Here is a 21,201-nt window from a genome sequence, read left to right as displayed (position 1 = left end):
AAACTTCAAAACTCAAAAATGCGCTCTAGCGCCCCCTAGGAATAAAACAGACAAAACGGCTCCTAGGAAGAAAACAGACAAAACTGCTTGTAACTTCCAGTATGAATGTCATAGAGACATGAAACAAAAATCTCTATGTAGGTCTCACTTAGACCTAGATTTGATACACTGACCTCCTTCAGCAAAAATTAACAGGAAGTTGGCAAAAACCCCTTCAAAACAAAGGTTTCCTAAAAAATGTCATTTTTGCCTCTTTGAGCTGTAATTTGACCCCCTTAAAATGCTTCAAAACTCACCAGACTGGACACACACATCAGGACTGGCGAAAATTGCGATCCAATAAAAAAATCAAACTTCAAAACTCATAATTGCGCTCTAGCGCCCCCTAGGAATAAAACACAGACAAAACTGCTCCTAGGAAAAAAACACACACAAAACTGCTTGTAACTTCCGGTATGAATGTCATAAAGACATGAAACAAAAATATCTATGTAGGTCTCACTTAGACCTAGATTTGATACACTGACCTCCTTCAGCAGAAATCAACAGGAAGTTTGCAAAAACCCTTCAAAACAAAGGTTTCCTAAAAAATGTCATTTTTGCCTCTTTGAGCTGTAATTTGACCCCCTTAAATGCTTCAAAACTCACCAAACTGCACACACACATCAGGACTGGCGAAAATTGCGATCTGATAAAAAAAATAAAATTTCAAAACTCCAAATTGCGCTCTAGCGCCTCCTAGGAATAAAAAACAGACAAAACTGCTCCTAGGATGAAAACACAGACAAAACTGCCTGTAACTTCCGGTAGGAATGTCGTAGAGACATGAATGAAACAAAAATCTCTATGTAGGTCTCACTTAGACCTAGATTTGATACACTAACCTCCTTCAGGAAAAATCAACAGGAAGTTGGCAAAAACCCCTTCAAAACAAAGGTTTCCTAAAAAAATGTCATTTTTGCCTCTTTGAGCTAAAATTTGACCCCCTTAAAATGCTTCAAAACTCACCAAACTGGACACACACATCAGGACTGGCGAAAATTGTGATCCAATAAAAAAATCAAACTTCAAAACTCAAAAATGCGCTGTAGCGCCCCCTAGGAATAAACACAGACAAAACTGTTCCTAGGAAGAAAACACACACAAAACTGCTTGTAACTTCCGGTATGAATGTCATAAAGACATGAAATAAAAATCTCTATGTAGGTCTCACTTAGACCTAGATTTGATACACTGACCTCCTTCAGCAAAAATCAACAGGAAGTTTGCAAAAACCCCTTCAAAACAAAGGTTTCCTAAAAAATGTCATTTTTGCCTCTTTGAGCTGAAATTTGACCCCCTTAAAATGCTTCAAAACTCACCAGACTGGACACACACATCAGGACTGGCGAAAATTGCGATCCAATAAAAAAATCAAACTTCAAAACTCATAATTGCGCTCTAGCGCCCCCTAGGAATAAAACACAGACAAAACTGCTCCTAGGAAAAAAACACACACAAAACTGCTTGTAACTTCCGGTATGAATGTCATAAAGACATGAAACAAAAATATCTATGTAGGTCTCACTTAGACCTAGATTTGATACACTGACCTCCTTCAGCAAAAATCAACAGGAAGTTTGCAAAAACCCTTCAAAACAAAGGTTTCCTAAAAAATGTCATTTTTGCCTCTTTGAGCTGTAATTTGACCCCCTTAAAATGCTTCAAAACTCACCAAACTGCACACACACATCAGGACTGGCGAAAATTGCGATCTGATAAAAAAATCAAATTTCAAAACTCAAAATTGCGCTCTAGCGCCTCCTAGGAATAAAAAACAGACAAAACTGCTCCTAGGATGAAAACACAGACAAAACTGCTTGTAACTTCTGGTAGGAATGTCGTAGAGACATGAAACAAAAATCTCTATGTAGGTCTCACTTAGACCTAGATTTGATACACTGACCTCCTTCAGCAAAAATCAACAGGAAGTTTGCAAAAACCCCTTCAAAACAAAGGATTCCTAAAAAATGTCATTTTTTGCCTCTTTGAGCTGAAATTTGACCCCCTTAAAATGCTTCAAAACTCACCAAACTGGACACACACATCAGGACTGGTGAAAATTGCGATCTAATAAAAAAATCAAACTTCAAAACTCAAAATTGCGCTTTAGCGCCTCCTAGGAATAAAAAACAGACAAAACTGCTCCTAGGATGAAAACACAGACAAAACCGCTTGTAACTTCTGGTAGGAGTGTCATAGGGACATGAAAAAAAAACCTCTATGTAGGTCTCACTTAGACCTAGATTTCATTAACTTACATCCTTCAGCAAAAATCAACAGGAAGTTGGCAATTACCCCTTCAAAACAAGAGTTTTGTAAAAACCGGTCACCTTTTTTCAAACATTATCTCCTCTGAGTGCGTTTGTTGTGTCGGCTTCAAACTCGCACAGGAGAGAGATAGCATATTCAACTGAATATGGGTTGAAAAGGATTTGCAAATCATTGTATTCTGTTTATATTTACATTCAACACAATTTCCCAACTCACATGGAAACTGGGTTTGTATTTATGTTACAATGTAACAGTTTTAATTGTCATTCGAGGGTAACACAATTTGTGCGTTTTTTTAACCTTCTACTGTGCTCTACTCTGCTATCCAACATGCTACCTGTTGGATAGTCCTTCTTCAAATGTGTTGACCGTGAACCCGGTCCAATTAGCAGCGTGTTTGGGTTCGATACCCCGTTGCACGCCAGAAGAACAAACATGGAAGAAGTGGGTAACATGCAAATCCATGCGATGATGTCATCCTCGCAAGAAGAAGAAGACGCATGTTTGAGTACAGTAAGTGTGCATGAGTGGCGTACAGTAGCGAGCGCTTGATGTGCCAGTCCAATATTAGTTCATCACCAGGCCGCTTCAAACGGCCCGATTAGGATTCTCGGCGTAGCGAGCAGCCACTTGAAGCTAATTGCTCAATAAGGAGACGGGCGGAGCGCTGGTGGTGCAGCCGCTTCTCTCAATTAGCCGCGCCGTCCTGCAAAATGGGGGCAGCGCCATGCAGGGCACAGTCACTTAGCGGACGCCGCCCCTGACGTCTTATGGCAAAGTGGACTTAAGTCACATTCGAGATGTCTCGGGCAGGACTACAAAAATAGCAATTTGACGCACAGTGGCTGTCGTGGTTTCGGACAAAAAGTCTGCAAAAAAACACGGGAAGTGAGACAAATGTTTGGAAAAATATTTCCGTGTTTTTCAGACTTAAATCCTTTCGTTTTCTCAAAAATCAACACTGCGCCTCAAAACCAACCCGGTGCACCTTTTGTATGAAAATTGACCTGAATGGACCCGCTACTCCATACTGCGCCTTTGGATCCATTGTATCTTACCAGTGTAACACTTTCAACTGTCATACCAGTGTAACACCTTCAACTGTCATACCAGTGTAACACCTTCAACTGTCATACCAGTGTAACACTTTCAACTGTCATACCAGTGTAACACTTTCAACTGTCATACCAGTGTAACAGTTTTTTGTTATTTGTTTATTTGTTTTAGTTTTGTCCTGTGCAACAAATGTTTGATTGTGAGTATTAAAAAGTAGGGCTGTCAAAAAATAGATTTTCGACTAAATAAAAATTTAAACTTGTAATGGTTCTTAAACTATTTAAAAATAAAAAAATATTTTAAAAAAAAAATATATATATATGTGTGTGTATATATATATATATATATATATATATAAATATATATATATATATAAATATATATAAATATATATATATATTTATATGTATGTGTATTTATATATATGTGTATATGTATATATATATGTGTGTGTATATATATATATATGTGTATATATATATATATGTATGTATGTATATGTGTGTATATATGTGTATATATGTATGTGTGTATATATATATATATATGTGTATATATGTATGTGTATGTGTATATATGTATATATATGTATGTATATGTATATATATATGTATATATATATGTATATATTTGTATATATATGTATATATATATATTTCTATGTATATATATATGTGTATATATGTATATATATATGTATATATATATATGTATATGTATATATGTGTGTGTGTGTGTGTGTGTGTGTGTGTATATATATATATATATTTTTTTTTTGTGTGTGTGTTTGTCCTTTCCAACAAATGTTTGAGTGTGAGTATTAAAATTAGGGGTGTCAAAAAAATTGATTTTCGAATAAAATTGGGATTTTAACTCGTAACTGTTCTTAAACAATAAAAAAATAAATAGATTTTGTAAAAAAGAAAAAAAAATTAAATATATATATATATATATATATATATATATATATATATATATATATATATGATAAAAACAAAAAAAAACAAAACAAAAACAAAAAATATATGTATATATATATATATATATATTTTTTTTTTTTTCGTTGTTGTTTTTTTTGTTTTGTGTTTTGTTTTTGTCCTGTCCAGCAAATGTTTGGTCGCGGGTATTAAAAAGTAGGGTTGTCAAAAAATAGATTTTCGACTAAATAGCCATTTTTAATCGTAACGGTTAAAAAAAATTGACCTTGTAGAAAATACATATGTTTTTTTGTTTTTGTTTTTGTCCAATTAATTTTTGATTGTTAGTTTTAAAAAGTAGGGTTGTCAAAAAATTTGTTTTGACTAAATTACGATTTTTACTCGTAACAGTTTTAAAAAAACGAAACGATTTTGTAATTTTATATGTATGTATATATATTTGTTTATAACAGTCATACCAGTGTAACAGTTTAATCGTCAATCGAGGGTAGTAACCTTTTAACTGTCATTTGATTGAAGTATCCTAATACACTTCTCTACCACTTGTGGCAGTAAAGACAACATCAAACAAACAAGAAGAAGTCATAGAGATGTTTCATTGGCGCAAAAATGATGACTAAAGTGGTGAAAACTTATTATCACTTGCACAGTTGAGTTAAGAAACACATTTGTTGTTAATATAGCTAGAATGTATTTATTTTAGCCCAGTGCAATTATTTTTGTTAGTACCTATTTTTTGTAATCAGCCTGACCTAAGCCTCGAAAATAATTATATATATTTGACAAAGTTTGTCTTGTTAAACTGTATAAGTAGGTGAGATTTAATGATTGAATATGATTTCAAATCAAGGGTAAGTGGGCCCTGACCCTTCTTTAGTGGAAAAGTTGCGGTCCGATCCGGTGGCCATGTACTGCTCGCCTATGTATCGGCTGGGGACATCTCTGCGCTGCTGATCAGCCTCCGCTTGGATGGTTTCCTGCTGGCTCCGCTGTGAACGGGACTCTCGCTGCTGTGTTGGATCCGCTTTGGACTGGACTCTCGCGACTGTGTTGGATCCATTATGGATTGATCTTTCACGGTATCATGTTCTCATATGTTCTCATAGTCATCAGTATCATCAGTATCACAGTATCATGTTCTCATAGTCATCATTGTCACCGACGTCCCACTGGGTGTGAGTTTTCCTTGTCCTTATGTGGGCCTACCGAGGATGTCGTAGTGGTTTGTGCAGCCCTTTGAGACACTAGTGATTTAGGGCTATATAAGTAAACATTGATTGATTGATTGAAGAAAGAGGTGTACTCAGGTACCAGACTTCCTCCATGAAACATGTGAGTACTCCTCTGCTTGCTGAAAGGATCAACTTGACGACGTCCGTCCGTCCTTTTATTTTCTCTCCGAGGTTTGGCAGCCACAGGTCAGGAGGTCACACTAGGAACCTTTCTCACGGGGAACACGTAACACAACGCTCGCGGACAGGTTTTTTTTTTTTTTTAGTTCCTCGGAGCTGCTCTGACAAGGCAGCTGCAGATTGCGCTTAATGAATTAGGTCACGTGCCCGGGTTAAACGCCCTTGATGACATCAATTAGAGGGGAAGGCGAAGTGCAACTTTGTGAACGGGGGACTCCAGTCGGAACCAATTCCCGTGACGCGGTGTAAAAAAGATTTTAATTTGCGGCGCTCGTGTCAGGGGTGCAGGCTCCGACCCTTAAGTCGCGCAGCCACAATTTAATTTGGCACGGACACTCCTTATCCCGTCTCCAACATGTGGCTCGCCGCAATCCTTGGATTAAGGCGGACTTAAGGAGCGCACATTTGGCAGCGTCCTCCGGCCGAGGCCCGGACACAACATTTAGATTTGCAATGTGAAGATAACAACACGTGCCGACATGCAGATTACTGCAAATTGCTACAATTATGTGTGTCAAGCTGCTGGACTGCAGGCCTCCTGACACATTAGCAGCTGCTACCTTCCCACACTCTCACGTGAAGTGAATTATATTTATATAGCGCTTTTTCTCTAGTGACTCAAAGCGCTTTACATAGTGAAACCCAATATCTAAGTTACATTCAAACCAGTGTGGGTGGCACTGGGAGCAGGTGGGGAAAGTGTCTTGCCCAAGGACACAACAGCAGTGACTAGGATGGCAGAAGCGGGGAGCGAACCTGCAACCCTCAAGTTGCTGGCACGGCCGCTCTACCAACCGAGCTATACCGCCCCAAGAACCCCCACACACACATTTGTGTAGTTCGTACCTTCTGGGGACATGAGAAAAATGCCTACCTCTTTAGGACCAGCCTTTCTAGATATATAAAGAAGTGTATTTACAACATTAATAATATAAACATACTATACAAATATTAAAAAGAGCTTGTTGTGAAAAATGGGTTGGAATTTTACAAGAAAAAAGGTCACAATTTCACGAGAAAAACTTGGAATTTTGGCAGTATTATAATAAAAGTTGTCATTTCTTCTTTCTTCGTGCAGCTCCAAAAAATGTCAACAATTTCAATTTTTTATTTTGTTGTAGTTTTTCCTGTGCAACAAATATTTGATCCCGAGTATTAAAAAGTAGGGCTGTCAAAAGAAGAGATTTTGGACTAAATTGCAATTTTTACTTGTTACAGTTTTTAAACAATTAAAAAAAAATAGATTTTGTAAAAAAAAATAATAAATATATGATTAATATTTTGGGGATTTGTTTGTTTTGTTTTGTTTTTGTCCTGTCTAACAAATGTTTGAGTGTGAGTATTAAAAGTTAGAGCTGTCAAAAAAATAGATTTTCGATCAAATTGCAATTTTTTACTTGTAAGAGTTCTTAAACAATTTAAAATAAATGATCTTGTAAAAAAAAAAAAATATATATGTATATATATATATATATATATATATATATATATATATATATATGATTTGTTTTTGTTGTTTTTGTTTTTGTCCTGTCCAACAAATGTTTGATTGTGGGTATTAAAAAGTAGGGCTGTCAAAAAAATAGATTTTCAACTAAATTGCGATTTTTACTTTAACAGTTTTTAAACAATTAAAAAAAAATTAATTTTGTAAAAACTAAAATATCTATATATAACTATATATATAACTATATATATATATGTATATATATATATATATATGTATAATATATATATATGTGTATATATATATATATATATATATATGTGTATATATATATATATATTTTTTTAGTTTAGTTTTTTTTTGCTGTCAAAAAAATACATTTTTGATGAAATCGCGATTTTTACTTGTAAGAGTTCTTAAACAATTAAAAAAAAGATTTTGTAAAATATATATATATATATATATATATATATATATATATATATATATATATATATATATATATACATTAATTATTTTGTTGTTGTTTTTGTCTTTGTCTTGTCCAACAAATGTTTGAGAGTGAGTATTAAAAAGTAAAGCTGTCAAAAAAATAAATTTTCAGCTAAATTGTGTTTTTACTTGTAACAGTTCTTAAACAATTTAAAATAAATTATTTTGTTAAAAAAAAAATATATATATATATATGTATAATTTTTGTTTTTTTTGTTTTTGTTTTTTGTCCTGTCCAACAAATGTTTGATTGGGAGTAATACAAATTAGGGTTGTCAAAAAATAAATTTTTGACTAAATTGCGATTTTTACTCGTAATCGTTCTTGAACCATTTAAAAAAAAAAAAAAAGTATTTTGTAGAAAATACACAATGTTATTTTGTTTTTGTCATGTCCAATAAATGTTGGATTGTGAGTATTAAAAAATAGGGCTGTCAAAAAATTGATTTCTTGACTAAATCACAATTTTTATTCGTAACGGTTCTTAAACAATATCGATTTTGTCCCAAAAAAACCATATGTATTTTTGTTTTGGATTTTGTCCTGTCCAGCAAATCTTTGATCGCGAGTATTAAAAAAATAGGGTTGTCGAAAAATAGATTTTCGACTAAATGTCAATTTTAACTTGTAAACGGTTCAAAAAAATTTATTTTGTAAAACAAAATATATATATATATATATATATATATATATATATATATATATATATATATATATATATATATATATATATATTTACACCGCATTTCCTTGAATTGCCGCAGGGTATCTAGTATGCGCCTGCCTTGAATTACTACCGGGTCAAACTCGTAACGTCACGAGTGACACTTCCCCTGTCATCATTTTCAAAATGGTGGAGGCTGATTTCAATACCGGTAATTTGAAATTGCATAAAGGGAAGAAGATTAACAGCCTTTCAGTAGGATTTAATGTCCAAGCTTACATCACACTCAAATTTTTACTGCATGCCTTTGGTAAGTGCCGGAGTGAGAAGATGTTTTAAAATAATTAGCACATGCTTACTTTTACCGCATGCCTTTGGTAAGCGCAGGAGTGAGAAGAGGTTTTAAATTAATTATCGGCCCGGGGGCAATTCAAGGAAATATGGTATATATATATATATATATATATATATATATATATATACATATATATATATATATATACACACCATATATAAATTGTGTGTTTATCGGAGAACGTTTAGGTTTTAACCTGGCTGTCCAAAGTGAACACACTGCTTGCCGGCACTTGCAACTTGATACCGTCCGATACTTGTTTTAGTGCTGATATCATATTTTGCCTTTCGCGCAGTCATTGTGTAAAAGTGGATGTATTGTCTCTCTCCTCCCCAGCGGACTACCCTCTTCCTCCGCCGCCCGCAGAAGACACCAGCCGCCTCCCGTCCTCCTTCCCGCCTCCCCCGCCCGCCAACTCCTACGATTACCAGGTGAGAGAAAACGCGGCTGTCGAGAAGTGGTCGCTAGTGTCGGCGGCGAGCGCCCTCACCCCGGAGTTCACGCGGCAGCGGGTTCGAGTTGTGCGTCCGCGCCGACTCGGAGCCGAGCGCTGATATACTTTGCTGCTCCGCTCGCCGCCTGGAGCCAAGCACGCCAACTCAGGCACCCGATACACACACACACACACACACACACACACACACACACACGGTTAAACTTTCTTCTCTTCCAAACTGAGCTGAAGGCTGCCACCTATTGGCAGTGCTTTACACTCCTTTGTGTGTGTTTGTGTGTGTGTGTGTGTGTGTGTGTGTGTGTGTGTGTGTGTGTGTGTGTGTGTGCTGGCAATGCTGACTTAATGGGGACATTGCTCTGTTTACACCAGGGGTCACCAACCTTTTTGAAAGCAAGAGCTACTTCTTGGGTACTGATTAATGCGAAGGGCTACCAGTTTGATACACACTTAAATAAATTGCCAGAAATAGCCAATTTGCTCACTTTACCTTTAATAAATAAATCTATATATATGTTTAAAAAAATGGGTATTTCTGTCTGTCATTCCATCGTACATTTTTTTTCCTTTTACGGAAGGTTTTTTTGTAGAGAATAAATGATGAAAAAAAACACTTAATTGAATGGTTTAAAAGAGGAGAAAACAGAAGAAAAAAAAAAATTACATTTTGAAACAGTTTGTCTTCAATTTCGACTCTTTAAAATTCAAAATTCAACCGAAAAAAAGAAGAGAAAAACTAGCTAATTCAAATCTTTTTGAAAAAATTAAAAAAGTAATTTATGGAACATAATTAGTCATTTTTCCTGATTAAGATTAATTTTAGAATTTTGATGACATGTTTTAAATAGGTTAAAATCCAATCTGCACTTTGTTAGAATATATAACAAATTGGACCAAGCTATATTTCTAACATTATTTCTTCTAGATTTTCCAGAACAAAAATTTTAACACAAATTCAAAAGACTTTGAAATGAGATTTAAATTTGCTTCTACAGATTGTCTAGATCTGCCAAAATATTTTTTGGGAATTTTAATCATAATAAGTTTGAAGAAATATTTCACAAATATTCTTCGTCGAAAAAACAGAAGCTCAAATGAAGAAGTAAATTAAAATGTATTTATTATTCTTTACAACAACAAAAATAAATGTACTTGACATTGATTTAAATTGTCAGGAAAGAAGAGGAAGGAATATAAAAGGTAAAAAGTTATGTGTTTAAAAATCCTAAAATCATTTTTAAGGTTGTATTTTTTCTCTAAAATGTTCGTTTTGAAAGTTATAAGAAGCAAAGTAAAAAAATAAATGAATTCATTTAAACAAGTGAAGACCAAGTCTTTAAAATATTTTCTTGGATTTTCAAATTCTGTTTGAGTTTTGTCTCTCTTAGAATTAAAAATGTCCAGCAAAGCGAGACCAGCTTGCTAGTAAATAAATAACATTTAAAAAATAGAGGCAGCTCACTGGTAAGTGCTGCTATTTGAGCTATTTTTAGAACAGGCCAGCGGGCGACTCATCTGGTCTTTACGGGCGTCCTGGTGCCCGCTGGCACCGTGTTGGTGACCCCTGGTGTACACAGTCACCTTTAGGGGACCTCTGACGGTATGGAGACCAAAAAAACAGGTCCCCTAAAGGGAAGCTTATTTAAATGATTCTGAGGATCATGTCATAATTAATGTGAACTTTTTCTTTTTTTTTTTTTAAATGGGCCTAGGTAGTCACGTACAAATTTGTGTGAATAATGCAAAATTATTAGGATTTGGTCCACATGAACCATATTAACTCCTTTTCCCCAGGGTCCCCAGTAAGTATGATCGGTACATTACTTCATCAATCCAGAGATTTAAAGACGTGTATGAGCTAACTGGGCAGTGGACATTTTACACAATTTTTTTTAGGCCTCCACAACCTGTAGAAAGGGTGGTCCCCACAAGTCATGAACAACATCTTTGTCCCCATTCCAAATGACTAGAAGTGTGTGCGTGTGCGTGTGTGTGTGTGTGTGTGTGTGTGTGTGTGTGTGTGTGTGTGTGTGTGTGTGTGTGTGTGTGAAAGGGCGGTCCCCACAAGTCCTGAACAACAACTCGGTCCCCATTCCAAATTGTAACCAGTGTGTGTGAAAGGGTGGTCCCCACAAGTCCTGAACAACTTAGGTTCCCATTCCAAATTATAACCTGTGTGTGTGTTTGTGAAAGGGTAGTCCCCACAAGTCATGAACAACAACTTGGTCCCCATTCAAAATGATAACCTGTGTGTGTGTGTGTGTGTGTGTGTGTGTGTGTGTGTGTGTGTGTGTGTGTGTGTGTGTGAAAGGGTGGTCCCCACAAGTCCTAAACAACAACTTGGTCCCCATTCCAAATTGTAACCAGTGTGTGTGAAAGGGTGGTCCCCACAAGTCCTGATCAACAACTTGGGTCCCCATTCCAAATGATAACCTGTGTGTGTGTGTGTGTGTGTGTGTGTGTGTGTGTGTGTGTGTGTGTGTGTGTGTGTGTGTGTGTGTGTGTGTGTGTGTGTGTGTGTGAAAGCGTGGTCCCCACAAGTCCTAAACAACAACTTGGTCCCCATTCAAAATGATAACCTGTGTGTGTGTGCGTGTGTGTGTGTGTGTGTGTGTGTGTGTGTGTGTGTGTGTGTGTGTGTGTGTGTGAAAGGGCGGTCCCCACAAGTCCTGAACAACAACTCGGTCCCATTCCAAATTGTAACCAGTGTGTGTGAAAGGGTGGTCCCCACAAGTCCTGAACAACTTAGGTTCCCATTCCAAATTATAACCTGTGTGTGTGTTTGTGAAAGGGTGGTCCCCACAAGTCCTGAACAACAACTTGGTCCCCATTCAAAATGATAACCTGTGTGTGTGTGTGTGTGTGTGTGTGTGTGTGTGTGTGTGTGTGTGTGTGTGTGTGTGTGTGTGTGAAAGGGTGGTCCCCACAAGTCCTAAACAACAACTTGGTCCCCATTCCAAATTGTAACCAGTGTGTGTGAAAGGGTGGTCCCCACAAGTCCTGATCAACAACTTGGTCCCCATTCAAAATGATAACGTGTGTGTGTGTTTGTGTGTGTGTGTGTGTGTGTGTGTGTGTGTGTGTGTGTGTGTGTGTGTGTGTGTGTGAAAGGGCGGTCCCCACAAGTCCTGATCAACAACTCGGTCCCCATTCCAAATTGTAACCAGTGTGTGTGAAAGTGTGGTCCCCACTAGTCCTGAACAACAACTTGGGTCCCCATTCCAAATGATAACCAGTGCGTGTGTGTGTGTGTGTGTGTGTGTGTGTGTGTGTGTGTGTGTGTGTGTGAGAGGCTCATCCGGTCGCTCCGTCCAAGCTTGTGCAGACTGTTGCGTAACAAGAGCGGATGATGTCAGACTAATATTCATCCCTCCTTCTAAATAAGTGATCAGGCAGGACAAAATAATCCACCAATCAATGAAACATTTCATCACATGAAGTCAAACACAACTAGTTAGCCGCACTCTGCCAACTTCCTGTCGCTGGCGTGCAGATACGTGGGCGCTGAAGTTTGACTTTTTCTCCCCGCTCGATATGCTGCCAAGCCATGGTGTCAAAGTGTTTTTTATGAACACACTTTTTTAAAGCGGCCAGCCATATTTTTAAAACGGCCAAACACATGTTTTAAAATGGCCAGCCATTTTTTTTTTTTTTTTTTTTAAATGGCCAGCCACATTTTTTTTTTTTTAAATGTGGCCAACCACATTTTTTAATTTGGCCAGCCACTTTTAAACTGGCCAAATTAAAAAAGTGAGTGGCCAGCTTAAAAAATATCATGGCCACATTTAAAAAAAAATAAAAAATTTGGCTGGCCACTTAAAAAAATGTGGTTGGTCACGTTAAAAAAAATTGTGGGGCAAAAATGGTCCCTAAAGTTAGCATGTTGCTGCGAAGAGGCAACATCACACAGCAAACATCGCACACAAACTGATGATGTCACCTGCTACCTGGCAGGTGGGCGGAGCCGGGAAGACACTGGAGGAGCGGCGCTCGAGTCTGGACGCTGAGATCGACTCCCTGACCAGCATCCTGGCCGACCTGGAGAGCAGCTCACCTTACAAGCCCAGACCCCAGGTCAGTTAGCACTATGTTAGCACTTTAGCACATTTGGTTGGTTTCAACATCAAAATTATGTTTGCATTTTAGGTCATTTGGTTTGTTTCAACATAAAAATCGTGTTAACATTTTAGCTCATTTGGTGTGTTTCAATATACAAATCATGTTAGCATTTTAGCTCATTCGGTTTGTTTCAACATAAAAATTATGTTAGCATTTTAGCTCATTTGGTTTGTGTCAACATAAAAAACATGTTAGAATTTTAGCTCATCTGGTTTGTTTCAACTTGAAAAAAATCATATTTTAGCTCATTTTGTTTGTTTCAACATAAAAAATTATGTTAGCGTTATAGTTCATTTAGTTTGTTTCAACATAAAAATTATGTTAGCATTTTAGTTCATTTGGTTTGTTTCAACATAAAAATCATGTTAGCATTTTAGCTCATTTGGTTTGTTTCAACATAAAAATTATGTTAGCATTTTAGCTCATTTTGTTTTTTTCAACATAAAAATCATGGTTTTGGTACTTAGTGCCATCCTAGGTGTATGCTACTTTGTCCTGTGTTAGCATTTTAGCTCATTTGGTTTGTTTCAACATAAAAATCATGGTTTTGATACATAGTGCCATCCTAGGTGTATGCTACCTCGTCCTATGTTAGCATTTTAGCTCATTTGGTTTGTTTCAACATAAAAATCATGCTTTTGACACTTGGTGCCATCTTAGGTGTATGCTACCTCATCCTATGTTAGCATGCTAACGTATGTTAGCATTTCAGCTAATTTTGTTTGTTTAATCATAAAATCATGGTTTTGATACTTAGTGCCATGCTTCATGCTACCCTTTTAGGTAGTTGTGTATGTATAAACCTACAAATTGTGGACTTTTGTGCTATCTTTGATGTATGCTACCTCATCCTATGTTAGCATGCTACCTTTTTATGCCACCATTTTAGCTAATTTTGTATGTTTAAACATACAAATCATGGATTTCGGTACTTGTCGCCATCTTAGCATGTTCACTTCTCTTATGATAGCATGCTAACATATGTAAGCATTTCAGCTAATTTTGTTTGTTTCAACATAAAAATCATGGTTTCGATACTTAGTGCCACCGTAGATGTTTGCTACCTCATCCTATGTTAGCAGGCTGTCCCTTCATGGTACCATTTTAGCTAGTTATGTATGTTTAAACCTACAAATTTTGGATTTTTGTGCTATCTTTGATGTATGCTACCTCATCCTATGTTAGCATACTACCTTTTTGTGTCACCATTTTAGCTAGTTATGTATGTTGAAACCTACAAATTGTGGATATTTGTGCTATCTTATGTGTATGCTACCTCGTCCTATGTTAGCATGCTACCTTTATATGTGACAATTTTAGCTAATTTTGTATGTTTAAACATAAAAATCATGGATTTCGGTACTTGCTGCCATCCTACCATGTTCACTTCTCCTATGATTGCATGCTAATGTATGTTAGCATTTCAGCTAATTTTGTTTGTTTAATCATAAAAATCATGGTTTTGATACTTAGTGCCATCGTAGGTGTATGTTACCTCATCCTATGTTAGCATGTTGTCCCTTCATGCTACCATTTTAACCAGTTATATATGTTTAAACCTACAAATTGTGGATGTTTGTGCTATCTTTGATGTATGTTACCTCATCCTATGTTAGCATGCTACCTTTTTATGCTACCATTTTAGCTAGTTATGTATGTTTAAACCTACAAATTGTGGATATTTGTGCTATCTTAGATGTATGCTACCTCGTCCTATGTTATCATGCTACCTTTATATGTGAAGATTTTAGCTAATTTTGTATGTTTAAACATAAAAATCATGGATTTCGGTACATGTTGCCATCTTACCATGTTTACTTCTCCTATGATTGCATGCTAACGTATGTTAGCATTTCAGCTAATTTTGTTTGTTTCAACATAAAAATTATGTTAGCATTTTAGCTCATTTTGTTTGTTTCAACATAAAAATTGTTAGCATTTTAGCTCATTTGGTTTGTTTCAACATACAAATTATGTTAGCATTTTAGCTCATTTGGTTTGTTTCAACATAAAAATCATGGTTTTGATACTTAGTGCCATCCTAGGTTTATGCTACTTTGTCCTGTGTTAGCATTTTAGCTCATTTGGTTTGTTTCAACATAAAAATCATGGTTTTGATACTTAATGCCATCGTAGGTGTATGCTACCTCATCCTATGTTAGCATGCTATCCCTTCATGCGATCATTTTAGCTAGTTATGTATGTTTAAACCTAAAAATCATGTATTTTTGTGCCATCTTAGATGTATGCTACCTCATCTTATAGAATTGAATAGAATAGAAAGTACTTTATTGATCCCTGGGGGAAATTCAGCACCACAGTTTGCTCACAATAAACAATAATATTAATAAATAATATATGACATGTATTATATATATAATATAATATTTGTATAATATAATAATTATTATAATATTATGTTAGCATGCTACCTTTATATGTTACGATTTTACCTAATTTTGTATGTTTAAACATACAAATCATGGATTTCGGTACTTGTCGCCATCTTAGCATGTTCACTTCTCCAATGATAGCATGCTAACGCATGTTAGCATGTCAGCTAATCTTGTTTGTTTCAACATAAAAATCATGGTTTTGATACTCAGTGTCATTGTAGGTGTATGCTACCACATCCTATGTTAGCATGCTATACCTTAATGCTACCATTTTAGCTAGTTATGTATGTTTAAGCCTACCAATTGTGGGTTTTTGTGCTATCTTAGATGCATGCTACCATTTTATGCTACCGTTTTAGCTAATTTTGTATTTTTAAAGATTAAAATCATGGATTTTGGTTTTTGGCATAATCTTAAGAGAACGAGAACTTCTCCTATATTAACATGTTAATGTTTTATGCTAGCATTTTAGCTAATTTTGTTAGTTTAAAGATAAAAATGTGAGTTTTTGATACTTGGCGCCACCATACAGGTATGTTAATGTATTCTAAATTTGCATTTTGACGTTAATTGAACTCAGATGAATATTTTCTGCAAAAAAGATCGTCGTTTTTTTCATTACTTTTGATAATTGTATTGATCTTAACAAGTGTAAAATAATCGTATAAAAGCAAGTCAAATGGCATGAATTTGCTTGTTTTGGACGTGACGTGTGACGAAAAGCCAAAGAAAAAAAGGCAGGGAGTGAAGGCTGATGAGGCGGAGACAAATAAATGTGATTATTCTCAGCAGCGCAGTTTGTTTGACTCGACCCATATCATGAGTTGATCTTTTTGCGAGCGTATTAAAAGAAAGACGAGGCCGCCCGGGGCACTTCACGAAATAGTTTGACACAGTAAAAGTAGGACGGGCTCTTGGTGGGACAAAGAACGCTAAAATAAGTGTCAATAATTCCGATAAAGAACAAGTAGATGAAAAGTAGCATAACAATGAAATAGAGTGCATTGGTAAAATTAAAGCTGCAAGCAGCGATAGACGGGACCGACTTTTGCTGGTGTTTCCTGCCTTTACCCATTCAACATATCTTTATCTGCACATTACCTACCTGCTCTGCATCCTGGGGTCACACTGGTGCTTCTTTCTTTCACCCATACATGCTGGTGCTTCCTGCCATCACCCAGACAACATATAATTACCTGCACATTACCTACCTTCCCTGTATCCTGGAGTCAAACGGGTGCCTCCTTTTTTCACCCAGTCAACATATCTTTACCCGCACAGTACCTACCTTCTCGTAAAATCAAAACCGGAGCAGTTAGAAAAACTCTTTGCGCAACTTTTAATCAGAAGGGTTCAATCTCTTTACTGTGCGAGTTTGAAGCCGACACAACAAACGCGCTCAGAGGAGATAATGTTTGAAAAAAGGTGACAGGTTTTTTACAAAACTTTTGTTTTGAAGGGGTGATTGGTAACTTCCTGTTGATTTTTGCTGAAGGATGTAAATGAATGAAATGTAGGTCTAAGTGAGACCTACATAGAGGTTTTCTTTTCATGTCTCTACGACATCCCTACCCGAAGTTACAAGCAGTTTTGTCTGTGTTTTCTTCCTAGGAGCAGTTTTTGTCTGGGTTTTATTCCGAGGGCGTGCTAGAGCGCAATTTTAAGTTTTGGATTGTTTTTTTATTAGATCGCAATTTTCGCCAGTCCTGATGTGTGTGTCCAGTTTGGTGAGTTTTTAAGTATTTTAAGGGGGTCTAATTACAGCTCAAAGAGGCAAAAATGACATTTTTTAGGAAACCTTTGTTTTGAAGGGGTTTTGCCAACTTCCTGTTGATTTTTCCTGAAGGATGTCAGTGTATCAAATCTTGGTCTAAGTCAGACCTACAGAGGTTTTTGTTTCATGTCTCTACGACATTCCTAACGGAAGTTACAAGCAGTTTTGTCTGTGTTTTTTCCTAGGGGGCGCTAGAGCGCAATTTTGAGTTTTGTTTTTTTGATTAGATGGCAATTTTCGCCAGTCCTGATGTGTGTGTTCAATTTGTGAGTTTTGAAACATGTTAAGGGGGTCAAATTACAGCTCAAAGACGCGGCGGTATAATAATATTAAAACCTTAGAAATACAATAGGGTCCTCTGTCCCAAAGGAACATTCGGTCCCTAAAAACAGCAATTTCTATACGGCCCCTAACTATTGTTCGATTCTCTTGCAAATTCCAGAAGACATTTGAAACAGTGAAAACATTTTTTATTCCGGTCCCTAATTGTTTGAAAAGGGTGAGGTCACTGGCGATGTAGTCACATTACCTACCTTCTCTGCATTGTGTGGTCATGCTGGTGCTTCCTGCTTTCAAGCGGCCATCTTGAGACGGCAGCAGCGCGGCAGCATCAGCACAGCAGTTCTTTGAAGGCTCGTAAAAGCAAAACCGGAGCAGTTAGAAAAACTCTTTGCGCAACTTTTAATCAGAAAGGTTCAATCTCTTTCCTGTGCAAATTTGAAGCCGACACAACAAACGCGCTCAGAGGAGATAATGTTTGAAAAAAGGTGACGGGTTTTTACAAAAATTTAGTTTTGAAGGGGTGATTGCCAACTTCCTTTTGATTTTTGCTGAAGGATGTAAATAAATGAAATGTAGGACTAAGTGAGACCTACATAGGGGTTTTTGTTTCATGTCTCTATGACATTCCCACCCGAAGTTACAAGCAGTTTTGTCTGTGTTTTCTTCCTAGGGGCAGTTTTTGTCTGGGTTTTATTCCGAGGGCGTGCTAGAACGCAATTTTAAGTTTTGGATTGTTTTTTTTATTAGATCGCAATTATCGCCAGTCCTGATGTGTGTGTCCAGTTTGGTGAGTTTTGAAGCCTTTTAAGGGGGTCAAATTACAGCTCAAAGGCAAAAATTTTATTTTTTTAGGAAACCTTTGTTTTGAAGGGGTTTTTGCTGACCTCCTGTTGATTTTTGCTGAAGGAGGTCAATTTATGAAATATAGGTCTAAGTCAGACCTACATAGAGGTTTTTGTTTCATGTATCTACGACATTCCTAACGGAAGTTACAAGCAGTTTTGTCTGTGTTTTTTCCTAGGGGGTGCTAGAGCGCAATTTTGAGTTTGGGGTTTGTTTTTTTTGATTACATGGCAATTTTCGCCAGTCCTGATGTGTGGGTTCAATTTGTGAGTTTTGAAACATGTTAAGGGGGTCAAATTACAGCTCAAAGACGCGGCGGTATAATAATATTAAAACCTTAGAAATACAATAGGGTCCTCTGTCCCAAAGGAACATTCGGTCCCTAAAAACAGCAATTTCTATTCGGCCCCTAACTATTGTTCGATTCTCTTGCAAATTCCAGAAGACATTTGAAACAGTGAAAACATTTTTTATTCCGGTCCCTAATTGTTTGAAAAGGGTGAGGTCACTGGCGATGTGGTCACATTACCTACCTTCTCTGCATTGTGTGGTCACGCTGGTGCTTCCTGCTTTTAAGCGCCCATCTTGAGACGGCAGCAGCGCGGCAGCATCAGCACAGCAGTTCTTTGAAGGCTCGTAAAAGCAAAACCGGAGCAGTTAGAAAAACTCTTTGCGCAATTTTTAATCAGAAAGGTTCAATCTCTTTCCTGTGCGAATTTGAAGCCGACACAACAAACGCGCTCGGAGGAGATAATGTTTGAAAAAAGGTGACGGGTTTTTACAAAAATTTTGTTTTGAAGGGGTGATTGCTAACTTCCTTTTGATTTTTGCTGAAGGATGTAAATAAATGAAATGTAGGACTAAGTGAGACCTACATAGGGGTTTTTGTTTCATGTCTCTATGACATTCCTACCCGAAGTTACAAGCAGTTTTGTCTGTGTTTTCTTCCTAGGAGCAGTTTTTGTCTGGGTTTTATTCTGAGGGCGTACTAGAGTGCAATTTTAAGTTTTGGATTGTTTTTTTTATTAGATCGCAATTTTCGCCAGTCCTGATGTGTGTCCAGTTTGGTGAGTTTTGAAGCCTTTTAAGGGGGTCAAATTACAGCTCAAAGGCAAACATTTTATTTTTTTAGGAAACCTTTGTTTTGAAGGGGTTTTTGCTGACCTCCTGTTGATTTTTGCTGAAGGAGGTCAATTTATGAAATATAGGTCTAAGTCAGACCTACATAGAGGTTTTTGTTTCATGTCTCTACGACATTCCTAACGGAAGTTACAAGCAGTTTTGTCTGTGTTTTTTCCTAGGGGGGTGCTAGAGCGCAATTTTGAGTTTGGGGTTTGTTTTTTGATTACATGGCAATTTTCGCCAGTCCTGATGTGTGTGTCAAATTTGGTGAGTTTTGAAGCATGTTAAGGGGGTCAAATTACAGCTCAAAGAGCCGGCCGTATAATAATAATAATAATAAAACCTTAGAAATACAATAGGGTCCTCGGTCCCTAAAAACTAATTTAACAGTCTGACAAAATTACAAATATTTAATTTACATTTTATCATTACTTGCAATAATTAAAAAAAAAAATTTTTTTAACACTTATATTTTTTAACCAAGTACCGTGAAACGGGGTTGAAAACCTTCTCTGATTTCAGTTCAACAATATCAATACGCATTGAATAGTTCCAGCTGCAACAACACCACTTTCGCACGGAATATTTGCACCGTATTGCCAAAAGTATTTGGCCACCTGCCTTGACTCACATATGAACTTGAAGTGCCGTCCTAATCCGTAACCCGTAGGGTTCAATATGACCTTTTGCAGCTATTACAGCCTCAGCTCTTCTGGGAAGGCTGTCCACAAGGTTGCCGAGTGTGTTTGTAGTAATTTTCCAAAAGCGCATTGGTGAGGTCACACACTGATGTTGCCTGGCTAATTCATCCCTAAGGTGTTCTATCCGGTTCAGGTCAGGACTCTGTGCAGGCCAGTCAAGTTAATCCACACCGGACTTTGTCATCCATGTCTTTATGGACCACTGGTGCACAGTCATGTTGGAAGAGGAAGGGGCCCGCTCCAAACTGTTCCCACAAGGTTGGGAACGTGGAATTGTCCAAAAGGTTTTGGTATCCTGGAGCATTCAAATGGAAAAAGGTGATTCATAACTCTAGAGAAGGCGTCTCCACTACTGCATCCAACGCTTCGCACTGGACTTGGTGATTTATGGCTTAGACCAGGGGTCACCAACACGGTGCCCGCGGGCACCAGGTCGCCCGTAAGGACCAGATGAGTCGCCCGCTGGCCTGTTCTAAAAATAGCTCAAATAGCAGCACTTACCAGTGAGCTGCCTCTATTTTTTTAATTGTATTTATTTACTAGCAAGCTGGTCTCGCTTTGCTGGACATTTTTAATTCTAAGAGAAACAAAACTCAAATAGAATTTGAAAATCCAAGAAAATATTTGAAAGACTTGGTCTTCACTTGTTTAAATAAATTCATTTATTTTTTTACTTTGCTTCTTATAACTTTCAGAAAGACAATTTTAGAGGAAAAATACAACCTTAAAAATGATTTTAGGATTTTTAAGCACATATACCTTTTTACCTTTTAAATTCCTTCCTCTTCTTTCCTGACAATTTAAATCAATGTTCAAGTATTTTTTTTATTGTA

The 21,201-nt window shown here is 36.8% G+C and overlaps 1 protein-coding gene across 11 annotated transcripts in view; it reads left to right on the top strand.

The window, feature by feature from the left end:
- Positions 1–21,201, top strand: part of lpp (LIM domain containing preferred translocation partner in lipoma) — a 515,529-nt gene that overhangs the window by 287,765 nt on the left and 206,563 nt on the right. For all 11 annotated transcript variants that reach the window (XR_009804541.1, XR_009804542.1, XM_061888695.1 and 8 more), the window contains 2 exons: positions 9,014–9,108; positions 13,086–13,205. Coding sequence is in view for 9 of the 11 variants with exons in the window: in XM_061888695.1 (XP_061744679.1) it covers positions 9,014–9,108; positions 13,086–13,205 (215 nt within the window). In the remaining 2 variants the exon portion in view is untranslated. The remainder of the gene's footprint in view (positions 1–9,013; positions 9,109–13,085; positions 13,206–21,201) is intronic.

Source organism: Nerophis ophidion, linkage group LG26, assembly GCF_033978795.1.
Source record: "Nerophis ophidion isolate RoL-2023_Sa linkage group LG26, RoL_Noph_v1.0, whole genome shotgun sequence".
NCBI lineage: Eukaryota > Metazoa > Chordata > Actinopteri > Syngnathiformes > Syngnathidae > Nerophis > Nerophis ophidion.
Note: the sequence above shows the minus strand (reverse complement) of the source record. Positions and strands in the feature narration are given on the sequence as shown.